General features: G+C 43.6%; 1 protein-coding gene across 1 annotated transcript in view; it reads left to right on the top strand.

The window, feature by feature from the left end:
* The first annotated feature begins 2,132 nt into the window (after positions 1-2,132).
* dachb (dachshund b) overlaps positions 2,133-24,212 on the top strand; it is a 64,857-nt gene continuing 42,777 nt past the window's right edge. The window contains exon 1 of the mRNA XM_041031078.1: positions 2,133-3,051. Within this exon, the coding sequence (XP_040887012.1) occupies positions 2,378-3,051 (674 nt within the window). The 5' untranslated portion in view covers positions 2,133-2,377. The remainder of the gene's footprint in view (positions 3,052-24,212) is intronic.

The raw sequence follows: 24,212 nt of genomic DNA, 5'->3' as shown, positions 1-24,212 counted from the left end.
CTTTCAGAGGAGCAGCGTGATAAACAGAGATGACGTTAGGAGGAGGAACACCAGGCTGGATGCTGCAGCACCGGCTGCCAGAGAACACATTTTATCATCATCCTTATTTCACCGCGTGTTTTTCCTCAATCGAAGGTTTGAAAGGTACAACACGTAACACTGATCCGCTCGTAAGATGTCTGCTGTTACATGTTCGATTCAAGTCTGACTCCTGTCGGCCACACTCATACGCTGAATTAAACTTTTGCTCTTTCCAGGTTCTTCTTCTACAATGTTGTTTCTGATTGGTCCAGAGCGGTGTGACGTCATCCGTGGAGGTGACGGTAGGTCTTCTTCTCTCGTGTCTTTTCCTGCAGCTGCTGCAGCTCTTTAATCCACAGAGACAATCTGTGCCAACACAAAAACCTGACATGTGGCAGGATGAGTTATTTAATGGGCTGAAAAAAAAAAAAGAAGTCAAAATGGCCTTTTGTGTAGAACATCGGACTCTTCCTCCGTCTGTCTCTCAGGGGATGAAGAGCATTTTGCAGACAAGTTTTTCCACTTTTGTCCTCTCCCTCTCTCTCGTCACCTCCTCTTTCCTCCTCTCCTCACACACCCCCCCCCCCCCCCCCAGCTTTATCTCTCTCCCTCCTCTTCATCTCTCTCTGAGTTTGCTCCTCTTCCTCCCTTTCTCACTCTCTACATCCCAAAGTCCGACTCCAAGTTCATATCGGTCATTATAACCCCGCTGAGAGATATTCACCTCCACTAAGACCCCATCTCTCTCTGTCTGCCTCTCTTCCTTCCACCAGTCCAGCTTCAGTTTGATCATTATTAGTCCTGAGAGACAAATCAGTGCCCTCGTGTCTCTTTGACTCTTTTCTTTATCTCTGAATTCTTTCTGTCTTACTTTGTTTTACCTTTTTCTTTTTTACTTTTTCTCCTTGACCCTCAGAAGCAGAACATGATGAACACAATGAACAGCAGACTGTCCCACTAACAATCAGAATGATACAGAAACAGATAATTGCTGAATATATTTAGGAGGAGTAGCTCATTAAAAAGAACTTTCAGCCTTGTTTTCCGTTTTGATTGTGTTTGTGTTGTTGTGTTGGACGACTGCTTTGTGCTGTGGCCTTACACTGCCCCTCAGGGTGAGCTGAGCTGACCCCCTGTCTCCCTCTCAGTCTGAGCTGGAGGTGGTAGGAAGCTGGGTTCTTCACGCTGCGTGGAACAGATCAGTTCCCTGTTCAGATGAACGAGGAGCACGTCAGACACGTTTTTAACCGTCTCACCCTCTTTTTTCTTTCACTCAGTGTGTGTCTTTCTCTGTTTCTCTCTTTCATTCGGTCAGGGTTTCTCAGCGTAATGAGATTACATGGGATTATAAAACCCTGTGTGTGTGTGTAATCCACACCACTCAATCCCATTTCACTGTTTAAACACACACACACACATGCAGTTAATTCTCTTTGGTGATATGTGATGATCACTTTTCTTATTCTTTTCCAGTCTTTTCTTTCATACTTTTCTTTTATTAATCTTTTCATCCGTCGTTCTCACTTCATCTCTTTCTTATTTGAAAGCCTCAGTTTCCTCCACCTGCAGTCTGATCCGCGGTCAGTGTGTGTGCGTGTGTGTGTGAGCCCCTCTCGCCACCAGAGCTCGCATTTGAGCCACAACTGGACACACAAATGCACACGGACACACACTCACACGCGCGCGCACAGACACACACACACACACACACACACACACACACACACACACACACACACACACACACACACAAAGAAAAAGAAAAGAAGGAAAATAAAAACTTCCCCTTAGCGAATCAAGCAGCTCGTGAGAAAGTTTATGAAACAGCAAAACGAGAGATCTGACCGATACCCTCCACACACACACACACACACACACACACACACACACACACACACACACACACACACACACACACACACACACACACCAGTGGTGTGTAATAAAGTCCACCCCTTCTTTCTTCGCCAATCACATCTTTAGTTCTGCATGAGGTCGTCTCTGATTGGTTCAGGTGGCTGTCAGTCATGTGAGAAGGAGGCGGGGCCTGGACGAGGGCTGACCTGGAGTCTGATCCAGTCGCCTTTACGCACAGACCGGACAGTCCGCTTTCCGCGCAGGGATAACGACACTGAGAACTGGCCGTGGATAGAAAGAGGAGCGAGTGGAGGAAGAGAGGAAGAAAATTAGAGCGAGAGGAGAAGAGGAAAAAGTGAAGGAGCAAAGACACACAAGTGTTTTCCCAACTGGAAAGAGAGAGAAGAAGAAAGTGTGTGAGTGTGTGTGAAAGGAAGAGACAGAAGGAGAGAGTGAGTGTGCCCCTTCACCACTCTCCACTTCTTCCACCACCACCTCCATGTCGCTCCCCGGCTCCCCTCCGCTCCTCACGCCGGGTTCTGGCACCCCAACTCCGGTCGCGCTCTACCGCTCGGCCCCCGACGCGCTCCACACCTCCGTCGCCTCCACCGGCACCTCCAGCCCGCACACCAACTCCAACTCCCACACTCACTCCCACTCCCTGTCCCCGTCTCCGCGGCTCACCAGCAGCATGCTCAGCGCTTTCCTGCCCGGACCAGGGGGCGCCTTGGCCGGCTTGGGCAACGGCGGCGCCGCCACGCTTGTGTCCGGAGGCGGTGCTGCTCTCGGTCCTCTTGGTGGACTCGGCTCGATCAGCACGGCCGGCCTGACCCCCGGCTCCCCCGGCTTAGCACAGACTTCGTCCAGCCCGGGTCTTTGCAGCGAGTGCAAGCTGGTGGAGGTGCACGGCGTGAAGGTGGCCAGCTTCAACGTGGACGGCCAGGAGCTCATCTGCCTCCCGCAGGTGTTCGACCTCTTCCTGAAGCACCTGGTGGGCGGGCTGCACACCGTCTACACCAAGCTGAAGAGGCTGGACATCACGCCGGTGGTGTGCACCGTGGAGCAGGTGCGCGTCCTGCGGGGGCTCGGCGCCATCCAGCCCGGCGTGAACCGCTGCAAGCTCATCTCCAGGAAGGACTTCGAGACGCTGTACCAGGACTGCACCAGCGCCAGGTCGGTGAAAGCTTCAATCACTTTTTTTTTACTTTTAAGATTTCACCTAAAAGTCCGCACCGCAGACCGAAAAGCGGACGCTGTCCGTGAGTCCGGACCGCTCTCATTTTCATAACGACTTCCCGGTGTGTTTGTGGCGGTGAAAGCGACTTTAGCGACTTTACCTCGATGTTTGTGGAAAAACAAAGCAAAACACGGTGTTTTTTTAACGACGCTTCGTTTCCATAACACCTCAGTAATTAAAGTGGGGATTTCCGCTGTGTCCGTTTAACTCGGGTGTAGTTTAAATCACTTGTGCAGGGACTTTCGATGTGTTTGTGGTAGCAGCTCCGCACTGCGTGTTACTGGTCCTGGTATATGTTTGGAGGCAGTGGGTTTGGATTAAGTCACATTTTCTTGGAAACACTGAAGGGAGAACATAAAGAATTCACTCATAGTCTTAATTTTTCTGTAATATTTAATATCACTGCCTGCACAGACCTGCAGTATCACTGTAATTCTTTCAGTGTGTGTGTCTGTGTGTGTGTGTGATATTCCTTTAGAAAACAGGAAAGTTGTAGGAGATATTTGTTGGTACGCACACAAACATTTATTACAGGCTCAGTGACTTTTGATTAGTGGTTAAATTCTTGAACGTGGCTTCCTGTTTTGTTATCAGCAAATTCCTTATTTTATTTTGTGTGTGTGTGTGTGTGTGTGTTGTGTTTATGTGCTTGCTGCTGAAGGAGCAGGCACATGTTCCAATATTTTAGTGTTTTAGTAAATTATAAACACTGACAGCAAACAAACTCAGAGCAAACAACCTGCAGCTTCATTCTGTTGACTTTAGTTATGGAAAAGCTTATCATGCTCATAATCCATTACTTTATATCTCACCAGTGAGTGTGAATGTGTGTGTGTGTGTGTGTGTGTGTGCTTATGCAAGTGTTAGTCTGTTTGTGGCCAGTGTGTGAGAGAAAAAGAGCTTTTCTGTCTGTGTGTGTGTGTGTGTGGGGGGGGGGGGGGGCGGGGGGGGGTATTTTAGCAAAAAAAATTGAGTGTGTTGCTTTATTGTGTGTTTGTGTGTAAACAGACACTTTACAGAATGTGTTTTAATGCTCGTTATGTATAACGGTCGTGTGTGTGTGTGTGTGTGTGCCTACCTGTCACCTGCTTGTTCACACCGTTTCTGTTTAACTGACTGCTTCGACCTTTCAAATTAAAACACCCAAGTGACGCCCTGTGAGTCTCCACCATTTTAGGTTTTTATTTTTTAAATGGACATGTTAAAGAGAAAATAACCTGAGATGAGAGCTAACAGCATTTTATCTGAACCGACTCTGAACAGGTTGCTTCGTTCAGGCTGTACTTCTAGATTTAAACTTTTTTTTTTTTTATTTGTTAAATGAGATAAGTGCTGTGAAAGCCAGTAGTGACAATAAACTTTCCATTTCCTGACACTGCTCTGGAAACGAAAAGATTTCAGGTTGCTCTGAATGTCCTAAATGTTCCAAATCACTTCTTTCATCTCGCAGCTGTGAAAGAGCTGAAATGCAAAGAGCAAGTTGTTTGTTTTCAGCACAGAAACACGACCTGTTGAGTAACAGTGCAGGTGATTTGTTGAACACACTGTCCGTCTTGTAAAAGCAAAATTTAGTTGTAGTGGAAGATTTTTGTTTCCTTTTTGGGAAACAAGCTGCTGTTTTTGGACTCGTTTCTTTAGCTCCAAAGTGTCATTGAATTTCTGGAATATCGTGGATTTTATAAAGGTGTTTTTTTTCCAGACAGGAAGATTCAGGAAACCGAGAGATCCACTGAAATTTTCTGTCTCTTTCTAGTTTGTTTGAGTTTTGCTGATCCTTGTTTTAAAGTAAAGCCAAAAGCCTCAATTAAGCGTGTAGTCTGCAGCAACACCAATGTCCTGTTTTTGCAGCAGCTCTGCTCTGAGGAGGAGGAAGAACCAGGGGTTCACATCAGAGGGAGAGACATGAAGCAGGTGTTCAGAAAACAACAGGAAGTTGTGTCGTGTGTGTAGTGTGGCCCACTGATTTGTCCCCGATTACCAGCACCTAGGCGATGAAGGTACCTGCAGCACCTGATTGCTGCAACTTGTGTTGAAAATCAAACCTTCTCTGACTCGTAACTCAGTCAAATCTGAACACGGAGACATGATGCACATATGTTTATATTCAGTGTCACTTACACTTTCTAGGGATGTTATTACGTCCCATGTCCATCCTGAGTAAATGTCCGCAAATACTCCAGTTGAAATCATAGAAAAAAGGACGCTGCTGAAAAAGAACTTGCCTGAGAATCTTGGGATTTTGAAGTTTTCCTCAGCATCAGATGAATCCGGTGACAGTTGTCTGTACATCCACGGGTACTTTGCAAACAGGAACTGCTAAGAGCTAATTCGGCATACTCCGACTCCATACTACCACAGTGTGCGACTTTGGAAACCCCTGTTTTTATGAACACACTCGCTACTTTCACAGATTTGTCGCAGTTTTTCCAGGCAGGAAAAAACAACATCAATAAAAAAGGGACATGTTTAGGTTCATGGAAGTGCTTCGAATTATTTCTGGAAACTCCTTGAAAAATCCTGGAATTTCACATCGGGGCCGCGGTGGGAAGGCCGGTCGACGTCTTCGCCCGGACTCGGTTTCAGTTTGGTTATTTTTGTTTCGTGGAAAGATGGAAGCGATTGATAGTTGGAGGTGGAAGTTGTTCCGTATCGGCGAATCATTAACAGCGTGTTGTGTTGCTGTGGAGTCGGTGGATTGTTGGGGAGTGACCTCTGTTTTTTAGCTGACCACACACACTCTCTCTCACACACACACACACACACACACACACACACACACTGGTCTACAGTTTATTGAGCGTGAAATGTTCGGCCCTCTCCCTGTTTTTGAAGAACAGGGTCATTTCTTCCTCTCTTTCTCTTTCTTTGTGTTTCTGTCCATCTCTTCTCTTATTTAGTCTTTTGCTATTTTTGACTCTTCTTATCACCCAGTCTCACTTTCTCCCTTTATCTCACCCTCTCTCTCCCCTATCTGTTTCTTTTCTATGAACACAGACACACACACAGACGCACACAGACACACACACACACAGACACACACACAAAATCAGTGGTGTATTTCAGTCTGTTCTTCTTCATCCTCGTCTTTCACCTCCCTCTCCTCTGTCTCTTCATCTCAATCACCCTGTCTTCTCTCTCTCTCCCTCTCTCCCTCTCTCACTCCACACACACACACACACACACACACAGCGGTACATGTCAGGGGTAATAATGGATCATGTGAATGGTGAATGCGCATGGAACAACACGGCTGGAGAGCTATTGTTGTTGAACACACAGCGAACACATACTCCTCTCTCTCCAATCATATTGACATTCCTCTAATGCCTCTCTCTCTCTCTCCCACTCTCTCTAATGGTCTCTCGCCCTCTCTCTCTCTCTCTCGACATGATTCTCTGGGAAAAGAAAGCAAAAATTAAATACTGAAAAAAATAATAAAGAAAAAGACTCTGGCTCTGGGATCCTGCATCGGTCGGCCTCTCGCTGTGTAAAAGCACTGATCACTCATACCCACATTTTTGGTCAGTATTACATTATTACAGTATATGTTAATGTTTTTTTTTTTTTAATTCAAAGTGCTCTTGATGTCCTTTTCTGCAACCATTAAGTATCTGCTTAACAAAAATGAGAAATAATGTGGGCCGTACAAAGTTCCCACACATCCTGCTAAAGATGGAAAATTAAATATGAGTTATTTAAAGGAGGTGACATCAGCGCTGTGTGCTGCAGACTTTAAAATAAGCTTCCAGCGTCAAAGGTCATTTCTCACACCAGGTCCCCACAAGTTCTTCTTTATTCCTGCGTAGAGAAGTTTGTTTGGAGGCCGCTCAGGTTTGTCGAGCTGCTCACGCGGCTTTTGGAAGTGGTGCAGAAAGTAGAGATCTGGATTTGAATTTGTACGGCACTCCACCGGCAGCATCTGGGAGACATCCTCTCAGTTTTGCAGGAGTAAATAAAACCTTTGCTCTAACCAGTCTCTTCATGTGTTCTCAGCCTGACTCCGTGATGTTGAGATCAGGGCTCAGTGGGGGTCAGGCCATCTGTTGCCAGGACTCCTTGTTCCTCTCGTTGTCATGCAACAGAATGAATCTGGGACCGATGAGACGCCTCCCTGACGGTACTGCGTGATGGATAAGAATCTAAACATCTGAAGTGCCTGAAACCTTCGCAGAGCACCATGTGCATGCTCGGACAAATGCTGTGTGATGTGGGTGCGATTCTCTTCTCTTTGGGAAAGTTTTTTAAAAGGTAAACAAACTAATTACACTTCATTCTTTGCTTAAACATGATTCTCTTGAAGGTAAAAACGTCTTTATTTGCACAAAGATTAGCAGATTTTACTGCTGATGACTTGGTAACACTTTATTTTCCGGGTAGAACGTTTCATGATAATCTCCCAGAAAGAACAGTGTGATTTGGTGCTAATTTTGAACCACTCATCCAAAAAATATCAGTCCACACCTCGATTTCTCGGGTTCTCAGATGAGCGGTTGTTGAGAAAATCAACATATAGACAACGAGACTGAGATCCTGCTGTTTATATACTGTATGTGGTGAATTGTGTGTTTTCCTGTTAGTAAATTTTACAGGGTTTTTTTTTATGGTCAGCTGACCTGTGGGACATGGACATGTTTAACTGAAGACTGTCTCTGTTTCCTCTGTTGTTAGTGAAGTCAGTAATATGAAAGGTTTTTAACAAACCACTGAGCTGTTCTGTTCTGAGCAGCAGAGGCAGAGGTTGTTCTTCTTCCTCGTCACCTCCTTGGTTTTGTGTGTGTGTGTGTGTGTGTGTGTGTGTGTGTCTGTGTGTGTGTGTGTGTGTGTGTGTGTGTGTGTGTGTGTGTGTGTGTGTGTGTGTGTGTGTGTGTGTGTGTGTGTGTGTGTGAGAGAGAGAGGAATCGATAGTGAGCGACAGGAGGGAGGGTTGCTGATGTCGGAGTGTTATTCTCGGCTCTCCTTATCACGACAGGCTGTTAGAGCCCACACACACAGACACACACACACAGACACACACACACACACACAGACACACACACACACACACACAGACACACACAGACACACAGAAAGAAACAGCAACATTCACGTACAGATGATGGGAGAGTCATTGTCTGCAACACAGGGGGAGCAAAGTCGTTTTGGTTTGTTGAAGCATTGCAGCCTCACACACACACACACACACACACACACACACACACACACACACACACACACGCACGCACACGCACACAGAACAACGTCCACACACACTCAGCATGAGCTCCTTGCATCAATTTGGTGTTTTTCATTCTTTTACATGGGGCATTAAGTTCTTTTAATGGAGCACAGTGGTTTGTAAAACATGCACACACACACACACACACACACACACACACACACACACACACACACACACACACACACACACACACTCACACACTCACACACACACACACACACTCACACACACACACACACACACTCACACACACACACACACACACACACTCACACACACACACACACACACACACTGAAACACGGTCACTTGTTTTGCCTTCTGGCTGAGGTATGTTGTGTGTGTGTGTGTGTGTGTGTGTGTGTGTGTGACTTTCTAGCAAGCACAAACAGAGCTATCAGTTGTCACACTGGGTCGGGTTTCATCTGTGTGTGTGTGTGTGTGTGTGTGTAAGTCTGCGGTAGTGTTCATAAACGCCTGTATGCGCCTGTCTCTCCGTGTGTGTCGTCGTTGTCGTGTGTGTCTTGCTGATATTCCTGTGTACTGTTTCTGTTAGTGAGTGTGTATTTTGCAGGTTTTCGTGTGTGTGTGTGTGTGTGTGTGTGTGTTTGTGAGTGTGTGTCTGCTTTCAGCTCCGCTTTGTGCTGCTGGTTAATTGATAAAGGTTAAAGCGTTGGCCGGCGGGGAGCTGAGGTCACCTCGCTGCAGCGTGAAGGTGTGTGTGTTAACAGCCAGGCAGCGGCCAATCACACGCCGTCTAAACACAGTCCATTAATCAGACATCTGATCGGTGATGATCAATTTTCAGTCAATAACAAAAACACAGAGTTAAAGTTCTGTTTTGTTTGTAACCAGCTGTTCTTCACCGAGCCTCCGCACTGTAACATCGATTCCTTTCATAGTTTATTTGTAGACGTGTGAAGATTAATCGATTAATTGATCAGAGTGAGGACATTTTAACATTTTAATGCCTCCATGCATTTTAATTGCTGCTTATTTTATAGTAAACTGATTATTTAGGACAGAACGGGACATTTGATGAGGACACCTTGTGCTCTAGGATGCTGTGATGGACATTTTTCACTATTTTCAGATGCTTTATAGACATTAACGATTAATCAGTAATGAAAATAATTTAGTTGCGTGTGTAAATGTTTGAGGTTAGCTGAACGGCTGGTGAATCAGGTGAATTCTGAATCTTATCCCTGTGTGCTGCGTTGTGGGGACGTTTACCTTCACTTCTTCTGTTTATTTTAGACAAAAGGTTTTAAATCTATATAGAAAACATGACCAGTGTTTTAGCCTGTGTCTGTTTCCCGTACGCTCTCTGCTGCTTGTTGTATATATATATTTATATATATATCATATTTTAAGGTTGAAAGAGTTTTTATTTAAAACTTCCCCAAAATCAGAATAAAGAATACTTCTGTTTTCTGGTCGCTGGCTGTGCTATAACGTGTATCTGCACTGTACAACAGCTCAGTTCATCGTGGATCATCACTAACATGTCTTAATGTAAACTGAGGAGGTTCCTCACATCCTGTGCACACTTTGATTTTTATTACGTTTTTCCATCCAGCAGCGTGGTGGCTGCGAGCCGACGTGTCTCAGGGGCAGAGGAGGCGGTTTCATGCTTCACTTACCAACCTACCAACAGGCCGGGGCGAGAGACAGAGAGGAAAGATTCTCTCTCTCTCTCTCTCTTCTTCTTCTCTCTGTTTTCCGGATGAAAACAAATAGAAGAGAGTGAAGGATCACAGAGAGAGAGGGAGAGAGAGAGAGGTGAAGATCAAAGAGAGAAATATGACCCTCTGTCACCACGGAAAAGAACTGATCCTCTCTCCCTGTGTGTGTGTGTGTGTGTGTGTGTGTGTGTGTGTGTGTGTGTGTGTGTGTGTAGTGTGGGTGTGTGTGTGTGTGTGTGTGTGTGTGTGTGTGTGTGTGTGTGTGTGTGTGTGTGTGTGTGTAGTGTGGGTGTGGGCTGAACAAAACAGCAAGAGGGGAGAGGCAGGTCAGCGTGTGTGTGTGTGTGTGTTGGGAAATAGATAATGTTTCACAAAGGCTGCTTCAGTCTCCAACTTTTGAGAGAGACGGTGTCGAAAAGGAGGGGGCGAGAGACCTTGACTGGGACAGAGAGAGAGAGAGAGAGAGAGAGAGATTTTAAGATTTCCTTAATCAATAGTGGGACACGTTAACGATCAGCTGTTAATCGTTAACAGTTTCTGAAATACACCGTTTTGTTTTTTTTTCCTCATAGTGAAACTCACACATTACATCAGACCCAAGGTGCTGGACATGTTCATCCTTTATCTACACGGTGTGAGAGACCTGTGTGTGGCTAACTGCAGCTAACGTTAGCACAGCTGCTGGCAGCACCTGCTCAGGTGAGACAGATGTCCCGGGGATGCACAGATACTGTCACGCCAACCTGAACAGCCCAGGAAACTTTAACTGCCACCGGTGAAATAATAATCAGAGCAGGGCTGTATCACTTACGCAGCTCGTCACCTTCGTGTTGTTGTTCCATGTTTGGCGCTTGCCTCTGTTGAAGATGCTAATTCAGCGTCAGCGGCAGAGAATTTTTGGTTTTTGGATGTTTTGTCAGAAAATGCGAGGGGGCGGCCATGTTGAGTTTAGACCTCAGCATTTCTAAAAAAAAAACCAATCTCACTAATGGTGAAAGTTCCTTCCCACGTTTACGCAGACCTCCGCCATCGTTTCGTCAAGCGCAGTTTTCCTCATCAGTGCTGAACGCGACGCACGAGGCTGTTTCTGAAATATGCTGTAAATAAAGTTTAAAAACCCAAAGAAAAAGATGAAGTTTTCCAAATAAGGCGGCGTAATGGAGACGTAATCCAGGTGACAGAGACAGTCAGAGGGATGGGAGGTGAAGGAGGGAGGGAGGGAAGGAGGGAGGGAGGGAGGAGGGAGGAGGGTGTTGTCTGCAACAAGATTATTTGATGCCCGTGAGCACACACACACTTAAACACACACACACACAGTCTCTTAGGTGCACTTAGCAGATTGGTTTAGAAATCGCATTAGGGAGTGTCACAACAGCTTTTCCTCTCGTTCACCAGGTAATCTCTCCATCCCTCCTCCTCCTCCTCCTGCTTTCATCTCTCTTTCCTCTGCTCATCTTTTCACCTGCTCCTCCTCATCTTTCTCTTCGTTTCTCCTCTCTCTAATTTCCCTCCTGCACCTCTTTCCTCTTTTTCTCCTTCTATTTACTTCTTTTTTTCCACTTCCTGGTTTTTTTTTTCATGAGTTAAACTCTCTAAATGTCATCTCCTTCCTTCCTCTCCTTCCGTCCTCTCCTCACCTCCTGCCCATCCTCACTCCTCTTCCTTTTTGCTTCCTCCTTTCTTTCGTCCTTTTTGGTCCATTTGTTCTTCCCTCTGTCTCCTCTTTTTCTTCTTTCCATCCTTTCCTCTTGATCCTTTTTCGTCTCCCTCTCCCTCCTCCTTTCTTTTCTTCTCTCCATCTTTTGGTCCATCTGCCCATTCTCTCCCCTCACTCTCACTCCTTTTTCTTTCATTGTTCTGTCTCTCCTGCCACTCTTCCTCCTCCTCCCCCTGCTCCTTTCTTTTCTCGTCCATCCTTCGGGTCAGGCTCTCCTCTCCTCCCTGGTCTCCTCTACTTCTTTTTCCTTTTTTCTTCAAGCCTCCCTTTCCTTTCCTTTCCTTTCTTCTTTACACACTCATCCTCCACCCTCCCCTCTCCTCTCCTCTCCTCACCTCACCCACTCACTGTTCATCCCCTCCTCTTCTCCTCCACCTCCCTCCCATCCCTCTCTTATTCAATCTTCTTGTGATTTACCCCTCCCTCTCTCCTCTTCCTCCACCTGGTCTTATCTGTCTATTTATTGTGACAGCTTGTCAGAGGTGTGTGTGTGTGCGTGTGTGTGCGTGCGCACCCGAGACGCAACCGACAGATTTACAGTTTAGAGCGATCGGCATCCACAAACTGCAATATCAAAGAGAGAGAGAGAGAAGAGGAGGAGGAGGAGGTCAGAGGCGAAGGAGGAGATGAAAGGAGGACAGAGAGGAGGAGCTGAGAGAGGGTAAAGAGAGGGCAGTGGGGGGATGACAGGTGATGTGTGTGTTTCTGTGTGTGTGTGAGTGTGTGTGTGTGTCCTTGCCTACAGACAACGTGTCATTAATAAAAACAGGAAAAAAATAAAACGATCATCCATTTTTAAAACGCCACGACGCACAGACGAGAGAGAATGAGGGAGAGCGCGCGTGTGTCAGTGTGTTATTACAAAAATAATTATAGCTGAAATCAATTAAAAACATGACAAGAGCATACATGCATATCTGTGTGTGTGTGTGTGTGTGTGTGTGTCGCCCACCAGTGTCCTCGTCATACAGAAACTTTACCAGACAGCGTGTTATTAACAAAAACTTTAACTTCGTGTAATTTGTAATTAGCAGTGTGAAAACATGTCAGGAACATGTAAGTGTGTGTTTGTGTGTTGTTTTAAAATCTTAAAACTAATTTTTTTCCTTATTATTGCACATATTTCCTTTTTTTTCTTTTTCTTTTTATGCATGTGTGGCTTTTGTGTGTGTGTGTGTGTGTGTGTGTGTTTTAAGTTGTTGCCTATGTACAGTGTGTGTGTGTGTGTGTGTGTGTGTGTGTGTGTGTGCACGTCCGTCACCACCACCCCGCGCGTCAAAAATCCTTCCCAGACAGCGTGTTATTAATGAAAACGTATAATAATCCATTTAAAAACATGTCATCATGATTAGAATAATAACAGTGGTTAAACTGACTGAGACGTTTATGGAGGAAGAGGTTCTCATCATTGTACTGCCGTGGGAGTGTGTGTGTGTGTGTGTGTGTGTGTGTGTGTGTGTGTGTCTGTGTGTGTGTGTGTGTGTGTGTGTGTGTGTGTGTGTGTGTGTGTGTGTGAGCAAACAAACATGTTAGTGCTTCACTCCAGTGCCAACTTTCCAAACTCCTGTTGTTTCTTCTTTTGTTTACATATGAAGAGACTGAGAACAAGAAAATGAAGTTATAACAGTGTTCACAAAATAAAGTTAAGAATAAGACAGTATGACAACTTAATCATCAAAATCATATTTATATATATATATATATTTTTTTTTTTCTCTTCATTTCACCTCACAGTTCACAGTCTGTGTAAAACTCAGCGTTTCTACTGTTTCACCAAAAAACTGAACTTTGTAAACACACAATTATTGTGTATGTAGAGTATTTTATCCACAAACGTTTAATTGCCATTGGATATAAGAACTGATCACACGGAGGAGGTGGTGCTTGTTTTTGTGTTACAATAAGACCACATTTCCCACAATCCCCTGCTGCTTCCTGTCCACCTGCTTCTCCCCTGGAGGCATTGTTTTGGTCCACTGGCTTTATAGTTTTTCCTGTACAGTAGAATCAGAAGACAGGGACACATTTTGAAACGAGTTCATATAGTTCATCTTTAAAAAAAAACAGACTTATTAAACTTACAGGCACCTGTGTATTAGCATAAAAGCGGTTTGTGTTTTTTCTTCTTTAACCACTAAACGTCTTTGTTGTGTCCTCAGTTTGCAGTTTTCACAGCAGGGAGAGAGTTCCTAATGTGAATATCTGAAAACATTGTTTTTGCAGCTATGAGCTTGTCATTCAGTAGCAGCACGGTACATTTGTGTGTAAACGTGTTGTGTGTACGTGTGTGTACGTGTGTGTACGCGTGTGTGCGGGCATACATGCTGTCGTTTTGATAGCTTGTCATTGAAGTGATCCGGTCCACTGTAATTTTCTACTCAAAGGAAACAATGCAACAATACACGCTTCGCTGTCAAGAAAACCCTCTGTGCTATATATGTGTGTGTGTGTGTGTGTGTGCGTGTGCGTGTGCGTGTGTGTGTGTGTGTGTGTGTGTGTGTGTGTGTGGGGTGGGTGTCCATGCTTTTGTCAATGCAACTGTTGAAGTTGGTCTTAGTTTGCACATCTTCTCGTCTTTTGTTTTATTTTCTCTCACTTTTTCTTTTTTGTTTTTTCTTTTTTGGATTCTCATTTTTTTCCTATTTTTCTTTCTCTTTTCACCTTCTCCTTGTTTTTTTTCTTCTTTCCTTTCTATTTTTGACATATTGGTGTCACCAATAAATCATTGCACTCCATCTTTTTATAAGAGAGAAAGGGACAGGTACCAAAGAAGACAGAAGGACGGATGGATGGAGGGAGTCTTGTTTAGTGTGACATCAAAGTCACAAGAGTTTCCTGAAAAAGTTAGAAAAGACAAAGACGATATTTCTCTTCCACTTTTTAAAAACTAACTTTTTGTAGTTAACAGTGATTCCTGTACCTCATCTCTGTTTCTGTTTCTGTTTCTGGCTGCTAGTTCGGATCATCTTTCATTTTAATTAAACAATAAAAATTTCCTCATTAATAATCAAGTAAAACCTCACAGACACGTTGGAAAAACAGTAAAGACCTTGAAGCAAAAGTAGAAAGTTGAAAATATTAAGAACACACAAGAACTAACGAGAAGAAATGATGAAATAAAACAAAGTGATGGTGGACGTGCTGGAGAATTAGCAGGTTTTTTTAATGTTAGACATCATACATGACCTTTGTCTCCTCCATTGTGTTAAATATATAAAAAATATATAAATATAGAATATAAAATAACACAAAGCATACAAAAAAAGTTTAATGTGTTCAGTCTCATGTTGACAGTGGATACTTGAATAGTCCACAGAATAAAAAAACAAAAAATGTTTTGCATCATGTGAAAAACACGTGAAGAAGCTGCAGGATTATAATAAAGTAAAATGAAACTGCAGCCAAAGCCGGTAAAATCACCTCCTGCAAACGGACATAAAAGCACAGTCAAACCAATAAAAGCTACTGTAACATGAAAGCACAGAGAAACGTAGAGCCGTCACACATAAAGACCAACATACTGCTCACTCATTAACTGGGTTTTAATTACGATGGTGGCCAGTTTATACCACAGAGGTCTGCTTTAGTAAATGTGTGTTTAAAAGCCAAATGGTCCAGTTTAACCACTTTTTATGCTTCTAACTGGTCGACTGGTCTCTGAGTTAACCAGACTATTTTCACTTTCTTAAACAGAGCTGGGATTTTTTTTCATCTACTCAGTTAAAATAAATAAATCTGTAACTCTAATCTCAAACCTTGAATTTGATATATGTCTGATTCCTGATGTCACATATTTCATATCGTGTTTTCTTTTCACACTGCCACAGTTTATCGACACAAACACACAATCCAAATTCAGAGAGTTACTTGAAAACCGCTAATCTTCCCAGCACGTAGCACTTAATCTAGGAGTGCTGATACAAACGGACGCAAGTCAGTGGTGCAAAGACTGAAAGTAATCAGAATCCCTTTACTTTAAATAAAAATCCTTCAAATCTCAATCCAAAGTCTAAAATGTGTAAGTGGTCGGACACGGCGGTTAAACACCAGCAGATAGCAGTGAAACTAGCCGTCCTGCTGCTAATCTGAGCCCGCATTAATCATTGATTCGGTGTCTGCCTGTAATTGATATGTAAATAGCATGTTTAACCCCCATTTACATGTGAGTTTGTGTGCACAGACGAAGGCCAAGTCTCACACAGACGAGTGTGTTTCAGTGTGTGCGTGTGTTTGTGAGAAAGACGGAGCGAGTGTGGGAGTGCAAGAGGCATGTTGAAGGAGGGGGGTCGCTTCCAAGTTACAAAAGAAGTTAATTAAAAATGAAAAAAGAGAACGAAGGGAGGGCGGAGGTGGAGGAGAGGGAAGACGGGAGTGGACGGAACCAGTCGGGGGTGGACGGAGGGGGAGAGCGAGAGAGGGGAGGAAAACAGAAAAAAAGGAGGGGAAGGAATGGAGGGAGGGAGGGAGGGAGGGAAGCAGTGTTTTATTGAAAACGGGTGGACAAACAGTGTGTAATTGGCTGGGGCCGCAGGGGCTAAAAGAGAGGTTCAAAGAGAGGAGAGAGAGATGGAGAGCAAATTAACAGATAGTGGAGGAGAGACGAAGGGGAGGAAGAGGAGGAAGGGAAAGAGATGACATGGGAGAAAGAGAGGAAAAAAGAAAGTGTTGACTCAGAAAAAGACAAGATCAGGGGAAAGCAGACGGAGAGAGCGAGCGCTACGCTACATGGCCAAAAGAATGCGTACACCTGAACATTAGAAGAACATGTGTTGGGCATTAATCTGCGAGAGCGACCTCAGCTCCTCTGGTTTTCCAGCAGATTTTGGGACACCTGGTCACAGGGATTCAGCCACAAGATCATTCCCCTGTTTACAAAAAAAAAAAGAGGCTTTGTTGGTGTGGGCGTGTTGTTTCAGGTAATGATAGGGCTGCTTTGAGTAACAGATCCATGGGTTTTAAACACTGCGCAGTGGTTTATAATACAATGGAAAGTTCACGGTAACAGTAACTTTATCGCTTGCAGGTATCAGCCAGCAGGTTGAATCTAAAGCTGAATCATTTCATTGAAAAGAAAATCAATCCACGATTATTGTGATCAATCATTCAAGCATCTGTTTGTTTGGTTTTTTTAAATGTAAATTATTCTTTGGTTCCTGCTTCTTTACTGTGAATACTTTCAGCTTTTTCTCAGCTTGTTTATATCATTGGAAACTAAATGTGTTTGAGTCATGGACAACAAAGATGTCACTCTGGGTTTTTGGGAAACTGATCGACAATTTTCACAACTGTTAATTGGTTAACAGAGAAAATAATCAGCAGACTTTGCCTCAGACGTAATCCACTCAGCGCACGGAGGTTCTTCCTCAGGTTATCGTAAACACATGTTGTTTTAGGTGTTTGGACCTGATGCTGTCAGGTGGACGTTGTCATGTCGAAGCACACGATTAAGATTTCACTGCTGTGAAATAAAGCATCAATCAAAACGACAGGGGTGTCCACATACTTTGGGCCATGAAGCGTGTGGTCACTGCACAGGTAAATAAGGAGCTCAGTTTATTAGCATTTGGTGTGTGTGTGTGTGTGTGTGAGTGTGTGTGTGTGTGTGTGTGTGTGTGTGTGTGTGTGTGTGTGTGTGTGAGTGTGTGTGTGTGTGTGTGTGTGTGTGTGTGCTGACTAAGCCTTATCAGATTCTCAAGGGGCAAGAAAAAAGCCAGAAGAGAGAGCGAGGTTAGAAAAGAGAGGATAGAGGTATTCTCTCTCTCTCCCTGTCTGATTGAATGGAAGCTGAAAGGTCGCGACCTCTTTCTAAACACTCCACGGTTCTCAGCATTAATCAAATAACACACACACACACACACACTCAAACACACACATACTCTTGTGCTGACCTTCACACACTTGCATTCATGCACACCGAACACGCATACGTTTAGAAACACTCACAAAAAAAAAAAAAAAAAAAATCATACCGGCTTACTCAGGCAGATGCAAATGGTGGGTCGGCTCACACGTGTGTGACCTACACACACACACACACATGCACACGCTACCAGGTGAATTTAGATAGGATTATACACACATACCACGCTGTATAAATAGTGTGTGTGTGTGTGTCTGTGTACATGTTTCTCTCTCTTCAACTTCTTTATGTGTGTTGCTCTGCTTGATATGTGTAGTGTGTGTGTGTGTGTGTGTGTGTGTGTTTGTGTGTGGTCGTAACAGTGACATCTGCACCGTTGGCTAAACAGCTTGCGAATATGCTGATAAAAACAACGCCGGCAGCCAAATTTACAACACCTATAAAACACACACACACACAGAGGCACAGACACACAAACACATACACATACACACATACAAACACACACGTACACTCAGAGGGCGTATTATGGCGAGATTTACGGTGTGTCTGTGTGTGTGTTTGGGTTTATTGCAGTTTACAGGACACAGAGAACGTCTATGTAAGCAACAACTACTGTGTGAGGGATGTGTGTGTTTTGTTGGAAAAGTACATCCAGACTCTGAATGTGAATGAAATGTTTTTATTTTGTTTTTGTTCCAGTTAAATTATATGATTTTACACGTCCATGTCCTCTTGTTATTCCTTTATATTGCCGTCTCTCTGTCCTGTGCAGTGTTTGTGTCTCCAGCTTTTACAGTTTTAGCAGTTTCATATCGTGAATTTAGTCGATTCTGCAGTAGAGTTCTGATGTTTGTCATCAGATGGAAAGTTTTTAGTGTCGAGCAGTTTTTTGTGTTTGTTAGTCATCAGTTCGTGCATGTGTTTTATAAAAGCTACCTTGATGAGTAGTTTTATGAGACACTGTGAGCAGTTCAGAGCTGGAGTTTGGTCTGGTGTCGTGGTTCAGACGGCGTCCAGCGGTTTAAGGGTAGCGGCAGCAGCATGAGCAAACAGGACATCTTCGTAATCCAATGTTTTCTCATGTGTATCTGGTACTTTATCCCAGAATGGTTGAACTTAAAAAGTTAACGACTGTGGATTTAATCACATATTACATCCATGCTGCAGAACCGTTGGACCCTAGCAACGGTAGGAGCAGTGTAGCATGCGGGGACCCTGGCTACGGTTGTTTCCATGGTTACGGCTTTGATGCAGTGTAGTGTGGATGTCAGCCTCAATCGTTTCTATGGTTGCAGTGTTCATACACTGTAGTCGTTTCTATGGTTACAGTGTTCATATACTGTAGTCGTTTCTACGGTTACAGTGTTCATGCAGAGCAGCTACAGTTGTTTCACTGCTTAGTTTTTTTTGAGTCAGTGTTTTCAGCGGTGAACTGAAGCTCACAGGAAGCTGGTCATCGTTAGAACAAACCCTTTCACACAGATAACCGTGATTTTCATCTTTAATTGCTGCAGTTTGTATTTTGAGACCGTGCTGCCTGTTACCCATCGAGAATCAAACTGAAACCCAGAGCAGGACAATGGGGAGAAACACTACAGACGTCCTCCCGCTTCTTAATAAACACCACCAGTGTGCCATTATGCAAGGCACTGACCCCCCAGCTTACAGTACGGCCTGCAGTGTAGCAGCCTAACAGCACACTGTGGCTGTGAACGTGTGGGAGTGTGAGAACGTGCAACAGGAAGTCGTTAAAAATGAGTGTAAACATGCTCATGAAACATTTTCCTGGATAAATACAGAACCATTCTTAAAAAGAGTCAGTGCAGTTGGAGCAGAAATAAAGGCCATGCGTGTTTATTCAGCCTATATCAGGAGCTCTTAACCTTTTTTCCAGCATGTAACCCACACTGAGTAAATTTAGCCTCAGCCTGGGACTCAGGCAGAGGCTGAGTGCACAGCGGTCACCAGGAAACTGGCTTGACTGGAGCCTGTAACCTGTGCTGGAGTCGCCAGTTGCATTTTATTAGACACAATCACCTGTGAATCAGGTGTCTGTTTACAAACTGCTTTATTTTATTCAAGGGAAAAATAATTGACGGAGATTTGGAGATGACTGTGCACATGATGAGTAACGACGTCAGTGTTGTGTCAGGTTTCAAAGCAGCTCTGGAGCAGAATCCACATCTGCTGTGTTCATTATGTTTATTTCATAATGTTGTTTACAGGTACAAGTACCTCAGCATTTACAGCCTCAGATAGTTTGAAGCACCTGCGTGAGGAAACTCATGCAGCTTAACACCACGAACAATAAACCAATAAAACTATACCAATAAAAGTACCAGAAAAGTGGGAACAGTTCAATTCACTGTTTTCAAAACTTGTTTTCAAAACTTGTCGCAGCGTGACGTGTGATCGTGCCGATGGGCAACGAGACGCCGTCGCACAAAAACGACAAAGTTATGTTTCTAGTTTAGACACAGTTTGTTTGAGAACTCACAAGTTTATTTTTTATTTGTTAATGTATGACTTTTTATTATTATTAATTTTATGATTATTTATTGTTAGCCGGATGCTGAACCTCTTGATTTCAAGTCTTTGAATCCAACAGTGTTTTATACTGAAAAGGCAGATTTTGGCTGGAGTGACACTAAATCCAATAAGATAAGCTGGTTAAGGTGTTTACATGAGAGTTGAAATAATAAGAGTCTTAATGTGTTTATAATTGAATTATTGGAGTGTAAGTAAACACGGCGATGGAAAAGTTTTGAAAGCTGAAATCAGGGTCGCAGCAGGACTCAGCTGCTCCGAGGACTCCACTTTTTCCTCGGATCGCTTCGTTTCCAGTCTCAAACTTCAGTCTGAAGCAGGAATGTGTGTGAATCTCTCAACTCGTCTCATGTTCCTCCTCATTTTTCTCTCTTCCTCTCCACCTCCCCCCCTTTCCTCCGCTCCCCCATCCCTCCATCCTCTCCCTCTCTGTGGTTCGAATTAGACAATGAAAACAATGAATTTGGTGTCTGTTTCTTTCTCTCCGTGTGTCTCGCCCTCCCCCACTTCTTTCTCTTCATCTTGCTCGCCCTCTCTCTCTCTCATATTGACCCTGTGTCATACTCTCTCGCCCATGCCAGCAACCCCCACTTCTCTCTCTCTTTTCTCTCTCTCCTCTGTTTTTTTTAGCTCTCTCTGTACTTGTATATTATCATATCTGTCTATTTCGTCCCCCTCTTTCTTTATCTGTCTCTTTCTGTGTCCCCATGCTCTCTCTCTCTCTGTCCTCTCATCCTTTTCTATCTGTCTTTCCCTCTCTGTGTGTCTTTCTATGTGATTTCATGCTCCAGCTGCTCCATTATCAGTCTGTCTGAGGTTGTGTTAACATCAACAATACTGCTACACATACACTGATAGACGGGTAGATGGACAGACAGATAGATGGTCAGACCTTCAGCAGGGTGGATCCTTGGTGAAACGCTTTCTTTGTTTTTTTCTGTAACACATTAAATTTGAGATTAAACAGAAGTTGAAGCTCAACTTAACTCAAAACTTCTGGGTTTGAATCGTGAGACAGTTTTAAGAAGCTTCATGTTCTACAGAAATTTTTAGGTTAAACGTAATATCTCAATGAAAAAGTGTCTCAGTCAGGAGCCCTGAGGAACACCCGATTAAATCAGTCTAAAGCCAAAACAGTTTCTTTCTCTAAAAACCTAAACTGTAAAGGATAAAGAAGCTGGTACCCGTGAATCGTGCACACATCTCATTTGTTTATCTGTTGTCTGATTGTTAATAGAAACTTTGAGGAAAAACTAAAAGTATTTCTCCATTAATCAGGATCCCTGATTTAAATGGTTTTCCTTTAACCTCCCGAGCTGTTACAGATTAAAGATGTGGTGAAAGATCCTGTGAAGCAGCACAGCCGCAGAAACCTCGTGGCCTCTCCCTCCATCACAGCACTCATCAGGTCGTTCTGCTTCCTGCACAGGGATCCTGAACAGCATCACGCTGAACTTAACCTGTTGTAAAATAAAACATAAATAAAAGTATTAAAATGTCTTGTTTACATCCTGCTGGAAGCGGCTGGTCTTCCTATAGTACACGATTCTCAATGTGTGGCTCATGACCCTGAAATAGGCCGCGATCTATTTTCTGGAGGGTCCTGAGAGACAGGAGTATTTTCTTTAGCCTGGGTCAGAGGGTGACACTAAAAGTGCTCCGCTCAGTTTGAAAACATGGAGGGGATTCCTGATTTAGTCTCTCCAAACCTAACAGGATTGTTTTATAGTTTTTAGACTGTTTCAGTTTAGTTATCTTCGACTTTATTTTTGCTTCTTGCTAAATATCACCCAACACAAACAAGGCAAAACATCAGCTGCCTCCTGTAAGGCAAACATCCAGATATCCAATAAGGAACTCCCATTGGAAATCCAGTGTTTTTACAAGTCACAACTGACAAACTGAAGGAAACGACTTCAGAAAATAAAAAAAAACAGAGTTGCGTTATCTTTCCATCACGGTCGGGGTGTGGTGTTCCTACAGTTTGGTTTCTTAGTCACAACAGTTTTTGTGCGCATGACAGATCAGCTCTAAGTTTAATATTGGACACAGATGCGTGTGATGTTTCTGCAGGACAGTGATGTTATCTTGCCGCCAGTGACCTTTGACCTTGTGGAAGAAAGCAAGAGAAAGTGGAAGAAGATTTATGACAGAATCTGTATGCAAGGAATTTCTTTCGTCTGTTGTTTGACTTTTATTTTTGTGTTCTTAAAGCAAAAGTCTGTCTCTCCTTCGTTCTTTCTGTCTTTCTCGGCGTCTTATTTTCTTTCTTCCTGGTTCTCCACAATAGATGGACAGACGGATGCCTTCTTCTCTTTCTCCTCCTCCCTCCTTCATTAATCACTCCCTCCCACTGCTCCTCTTTCTCTCCTTCCTCCCCCCATTTCTCTTGCCTGTCAAACATCTCTGTCCTCTTCTTCTTTTCTTCTTCTCTGCGAGATGATTTGAATCGCACATGAAGCCCCTTGTTTTCCTTCCTTCTGCTTCTTCATTTTCTTTCTTCTATCAGCCTTCATCCTTTTCTGTTTTTACCATTTTCAGTCTTTCCTTCTGTGATTTCTTTTTTCTTTCTTCCTCAACCTACTCCTTTGTTTTTGTTTCATTTGTTTTACCTTCCTTCCTTCTTGTTTTATTTCCTTTCTTTGTCTTCTTTTGTTTCTTACCCTTTTACCTTCTGTCTTTCTTTCTCCTTCCTTGCCCTCCTCTCATCCCTTCTTTCTTCTATCCTTCTGTCCTTTATCTGTCTTGTGTGTGAGAGACAAATCTTTCCACTGTTGTTGTTTGGATTCTTTCAGGATTTGTAAAATCTCAGCCATGTTTGTAGTTTTTGGAGCACGGAGGCTTTTTTTTTTTTTTTTTTTTTTGTCTGTAATGTGTCGGTGTGTAAAGACAGAAGGAATGTGTGTTTAAGTGTGTGTGTTTGTGTGTGTGAACATCCACAACACTAACATAACAAACATACGTTTGTGTGTTTATCTTGTGGATAGATAGATTTTTTTGTATGTGTGTTTTTGTGAACATGTGAGCATTAAAACATCTGTAACACTTCCAAAAAGTGTCTATGTGAGGGAATCTGTGTGTGTATTATAGATGAGAAACTGTGTGTGTGTGTGTGTGTGTGTGTGTGTGTGTGTGTGTGTGTGTGTGTGTGTGTGTGTGTGAACTTCTCTTTTAACTCAAACACACAGAGCTTAAAAGCAGCATTTCCTGCCTTGGAGGATGAAAGCTGCATGATTATTTGTCCTGTGTGTGTGTGTGTGTGTGCTTGTGTGTCTGTGTGTGTGTAAGTGTGTGTGGATTTGAGTGTGTGTGACCCACTTGAGGCCAACAAATACCACAGGCCTTGCTGTTCATGTGAACTCTTTCTTGATCTCGTCCTCTGTGTGGAAGTGTGTGTGTGTGTGTGCGTGTGTGTGTGTGTGTGTGTGTGTGTAAGTAGAAGTGAGAGGGAACATGTGGACCCCAATGCATGCACCTGTGTGTGCGTGTGTATGTTTCGTGGGTGTGTTTTCCTAATGGGATGGTTGTAGATTAGTTATGGGGAGGTTCAGAGAGCTCCTCCAGCCTGTAGTGTGTGTGTGTGTGTGTGTGTGCGTGCGTGTGTGTGTGTGTGTGTGCGCTTTGTTTGGGGTGACCTACAAAAGCCACTGCCACATTCTTCTGCTCTCCCTCTCCTTTTACTTCATGCTATAGGCCACATACAGACCATCCAGCCGTGATCATTAATGCTCCCAATTATCTTATGTCAGATTAGAAATTAATATTATTATTGAACGTGTTTTGCCTTTTCTAAATATTTGACAGTGGATAAAAACAACACAGAAACATTCGGATAAAGCGAGAGGAAATGACATTTGACAAAAATGTCTGTGTTGATTGTAATCCAAGGTCGTTCTCAGCACAGCACTGAATGTACCAAAACAATGTCTTTAAATGGAAGTGACAGTGCATCAAACATCCTGTTGCTTTTCATAATGAGGATTTTTCTTCTCAGAGCTGCGACATGATGTTTTTTTCTCGATTTTAGTGAAGGTGCGATGCAGCTACACCTGCCTGAGGTCACATAC

This window comes from Toxotes jaculatrix, chromosome 23, assembly GCF_017976425.1.
Source record: "Toxotes jaculatrix isolate fToxJac2 chromosome 23, fToxJac2.pri, whole genome shotgun sequence".
Taxonomy (NCBI): domain Eukaryota; kingdom Metazoa; phylum Chordata; class Actinopteri; family Toxotidae; genus Toxotes; species Toxotes jaculatrix.
Note: the sequence above shows the minus strand (reverse complement) of the source record. Positions and strands in the feature narration are given on the sequence as shown.